Source organism: Mizuhopecten yessoensis, unplaced genomic scaffold (genome assembly GCF_002113885.1).
Source record: "Mizuhopecten yessoensis strain PY_sf001 unplaced genomic scaffold, ASM211388v2 scaffold8605, whole genome shotgun sequence".
In the NCBI taxonomy this organism is placed as follows: domain Eukaryota; kingdom Metazoa; phylum Mollusca; class Bivalvia; order Pectinida; family Pectinidae; genus Mizuhopecten; species Mizuhopecten yessoensis.
In genome coordinates, this window is record NW_018407631.1 from 24,604 (window position 1) to 29,240 (window position 4,637).

Consider the following 4,637-nt stretch of genomic DNA (forward strand, 5'->3'; position numbering starts at 1 on the left):
CCCCCCCCCTGCTACCCCTGTAACAAGACTTTGATGTGCAAGGTTTGCTTGACATAGAAAAATAAAAGATAAACTGTTTTGTTTGATATATTTGTGGGAGTGTGGCTATATGGTTGTTGATATCAAAAGCAGATCAGACAAAACTGTGTTGGACCATTGGTGCGTGTCTCCTTAATTACAATGTGTAAACTAGAGTTATCGCCCTTGGTATGTCTTTCCGCCCAGCGCGTAAACATGTGATTCGTTCCTTTGCAACGTACCGCAAATGCACACGAATGCAGCTGTTTCTACGTCAATCTTCGAGTAAGTAAGATGATATTGGTTGTTAACTTTGTATTATGAGTCTAAGTATATGATGATTGCAATCCATAAATCAACCCAAAGTGGTTTAAACAGTTTCTGTGCAAGAAGAAACTGCTAGTCATTTCGACCATATATTGTTTAGCTGTACCGAGTTGACTTAGGTCTGTCGAATCATTTTATTGCGATAATTGATCAATCTAATGTAACTAGTCAGTCCATCGCTGTTTTTATTTAGTGTCCCAGACAAGTTGTCTAGTTTCAGTCTATCTAGTCAGTCAAAATTATCAGGTGTTTTTTATGTTGCATACTGATAATTACGTTGTATTGTTTACAGTCATCAGATGACATGTCACGAGTATAATGCAAACTACGGAAGATGTCACGGTCTTATGTCCATTGTCCGTCAAATCTAGAGGTCACCACGATGTAAGTGTCTATGCCAATTTACTGACAGCCATATAATTTGTATGTTGTGTACTTTTCATGATTAATTGTAATATATTGATCTGTTCGCATTTAATATAGCTTTACAATTTAATTGTCATATGATTTAGTGTAGGGTAATATTACGTCGCCTTATATTTCATAGAAATTGCAGTACACACTGCCAAAGTGGAATTTTGTGTTGTGTCATATTCATTACCGTTGTTTTCCAGCAATAAGCCTACCTTGAATTTGCAGTTTTCACACATTACCGTATTTTACCGGCTATAAGCCCAGCTATGCTAACTATTATGTTAGGAGTAATTTGTGGTTTGAACGAAGTTGGGATAAATGTTTTTGACCATTTTGTAAATGGATTCTATCATTTTCATATGTTGTAGTTTTTACGGGATCAATAAAGGCAAAGCAACATTTTGAGATTCTTGTTATCTGTCTGTCAGACCCGTGGCAGAACAAAAACAGTTATTATTTTCATCATACTTGCCTTCCGAGTACATCCGTTTTGCTGATACCTCTTTTTCTTTTTCTTCTTCTCCAGATTGATCATGCCTTGGATTGTTCTCCTTACTTTTGGTGACAGCTGATATTCACAGAAACAGGAGTTTAGTTCTTTAACAAATCACTAGCTAGTTTTTAAATAACATTTATTGGTAATGAATTAACTAAAAGATCATATGCAAAAAATAATATAAAGACCTGAGACTTACAAAATGCATCCCAAATCTGCTTTATATTGTATCCAAGCACCTCAAAGATTTATTGAAACAACTGCAAATCTTAAGTCTATTCAACTGCACATGCTTTTTGGCAATTGATCAATATTGTTATATGTGATTTTGCAAGTAAAATTCTCACTCAGTCTAACACAGAAAATGTATATCTAACACAAGTTGTATTTGAAAAACAACTCTATTTTCAACTGGCAAAATATTTGCACAATATCTGCAGCTGTAATTGATATGAAAATAAATAATTCTTTAAACATACTTGTTAGTAGCAACAAAAAAAACCCACCTATATTTAACTTAAAGCAGACTGTATGTGGCTTTTCATAAACAAGTCGGCTGTATTAAACCTATGTTTCTTGAAATATTTATGAATTAAACACAAATACAGGGGTCTTTAAGACAAGTGGAACTATCGGTGGAAATATCAGTGGAATCCAGAAGATATATCCTTACCACTGGTCTGAGTTTCTGATGTCTTTTGTGACTTTTTCTGTGGCATCATCTGGTCCACAATCTGTCTGTCCTTAGTCTGTTTGATTTCAGACAATATTTCCTTGACATCTGTCATCAAGGCTTTAGCTCCATCATCTACAAATTTCAAAGGAAACTACTATTATTTTTCATACCGACGACATCCTAAATCAACCTATCTACATTAATACCAATTTTTTATTGTGACACCTTTTTTACATGAAATTCTAATTTTGAATAAAATTGGAAGGAAAAGCAGCTGTAAATTATGGGGGCATATTTCTGCCATCGACTTTCGACTTGCGAGCTACCTACGTCGACATAATTTTCAAAACATATCGACATAATCTATGAATATGTCGCAATAGCGTTTAAATTATGTCGACATATTTTTACATTTTCCGAGATACTTTTGCTCATGTTAATGCTGCAGATGTGACAACTAGAACTGTAAGCCAAAGGCTAACTAATAACCCCTCTCCTATATAAACCAGAACTGTAGGCTAAAGGCAAACTAATAACCCTGCTCCTATATAAAACAGAACTGTAGGCCAAAGGCTAACTAATAACCCCGCTCCTATATAAACCAGAACTGTAGCCTAAATGCTAACTAATACCCCCGCTCCTATATAAACCAGAACTGTAGGCCAAAGGCTAACTAATAACCCCGCTCCTATATAAACCAGAACTGTAGCCTAAATGCTAACTAATACCCCCGCTCCTATATAAACCAGAACTGTATGCTAAAGGCAAACTAATGCCGCTGCTCCTATATAAAACAGAACTGTAGGCCAAAGGCTAACTAATAACCCCGCTCCTATATAAACCAGAACTGTAGCCTAAATGCTAACTAATACCCCCGCTCCTATATAAACCAGAACTGTAGCCTAAATGCTAACTAATACCCCCGCTCCTATATAAACCAGAACTGTATGCTAAAGGCAAACTAATGCCGCTGCTCCTATATAAAACAGAACTGTAGGCCAAAGGCTAACTAATAACCCCGCTCCTATATAAACCAGAACTGTAGCCTAAATGCTAACTAATACCCCCGCTCCTATATAAACCAGAACTGTAGCCTAAATGCTAACTAATACCCCCGCTCCTATATAAACCAGAACTGTATGCTAAAGGCAAACTAATGCCGCTGCTCCTATATAAAACAGAACTGTAGGCCAAAGGCTAACTAATAACCCCGCTCCTATATAAACCAGAACTGTAGGCTAAGGGCTAACTAATACCCCCGCTCCTATATAAACCAGAACTGTAGGCCAAAGGCTAACTAATAACCCCGCTCCTATATAAACCAGAACTGTAGGCTAAGGGCTAACTAATACCCCCGCTCCTATATAAACCAGAACTGTAGCCTAAATGCTAACTAATACCCCCGCTCCTATATAAACCAGAACTGTAGCCTAAATGCTAACTAATACCCCCGCTCCTATATAAACCAGAACTGTAGGCTAAATGCTAACTAATACCCCCGCTCCTATATAAACCAGAACTGTAGGCTAAAGGCTTACTAATGCAAAGCAATATAGTCTCCCACCAGTAATGATTTCTTTATTGGCTGAGCTGTACACTTATTAAACTTATAAAAGATGTAATGCAGATATCTCCTCCAATATAAAGATGTGATACAAATATCCCATCCAATTCTAGGGATCAGCCTGATAAGCTCTCCACTGCATAACCAAGAGGTTTGGGGCCCATGCTTTTGCTTATCAAAATAAAACAAGTATTTCGCACAAAGGGGCATAGCTCCATCAAAAAGGGTTGAACTCCCAAATTAAAATGCCGGTGCACAACTACATAAGATAACGATCATTCATGCAAAGTTTCAATGAAATCCACTTGTTAGTCAAGGAGAAGTTGTGCTGACAAGTATTTCGCACAAAGGGGCATTTTTCCTTCAAAAAGGGTTGAACTCCCAAATTAAAATGCCGGTGCACAACTACATAAGATAACGATCATTCATGCATAGTTTCAATGAAATCCACCTGTTAGTTAAGGAGGATTTTTCTGGACAAGTTACTGTGGACGACATCCAGACATTATGATTCCAGCTGTATACCCCCCCTAACTTCGTTGCCATTTATTTATGCAAAGCAAACGAGCAGTTAACAATTCATTCTCTAAGAAATTATCATGTGACTTATATTGCTGATATACGAAACCAAAATTAAGGCTAAATCGTTGTAATATACCTTATTATAAACTTATAGTACACCCAAGTGATAATTTATAGGAAAATGATTGGTTAACTACTATTTTTGTTTTGCATAAATAAGTGGCGATGCGATGTCACATCCGAGCATTAACACAATAAACAAGAGGCCCATGGGCCTTAACGGTCACCTGATATATTTATACAGAGAGTTGATTTTGCTTTTAACATGAACAGAAATATTATTCAAAGTGACAAAAAACAATAAAACCACCTTATTCAATATCTAGCATACAGATTTCAGACTAAAAAGTATTTGAAACTAGCACCTCTGATTCTAAACAAGGAAAATGAAGAAATTTTAGCACACTGACTCCTTTGAGCCCCATCCTACAGCCCTTGGGGGTAGGGCTGGCTCAAAATTTTCAAAGTATCAAACTGTCAACTCAAGGTTATAATTCCAATCAAGTTATTAACATGTAATATTCAAAGTATCATTTGCCATTATAAACCATAATAAATTT

General features: G+C 36.4%; 1 protein-coding gene across 1 annotated transcript in view; it reads right to left on the bottom strand.

Moving 5' to 3' along the window:
- LOC110456272 overlaps window positions 1-4,637 on the bottom strand; it is a 21,675-nt gene that overhangs the window by 5,396 nt on the left and 11,642 nt on the right. Inside the window, exons 6-7 of the mRNA XM_021506891.1 lie at window positions 1,929-2,063; window positions 1,232-1,327 (exon numbers count right to left, since the gene is read on the bottom strand). Of these exons, the coding sequence (XP_021362566.1) occupies window positions 1,232-1,327; window positions 1,929-2,063 (231 nt within the window). The remainder of the gene's footprint in view (window positions 1-1,231; window positions 1,328-1,928; window positions 2,064-4,637) is intronic.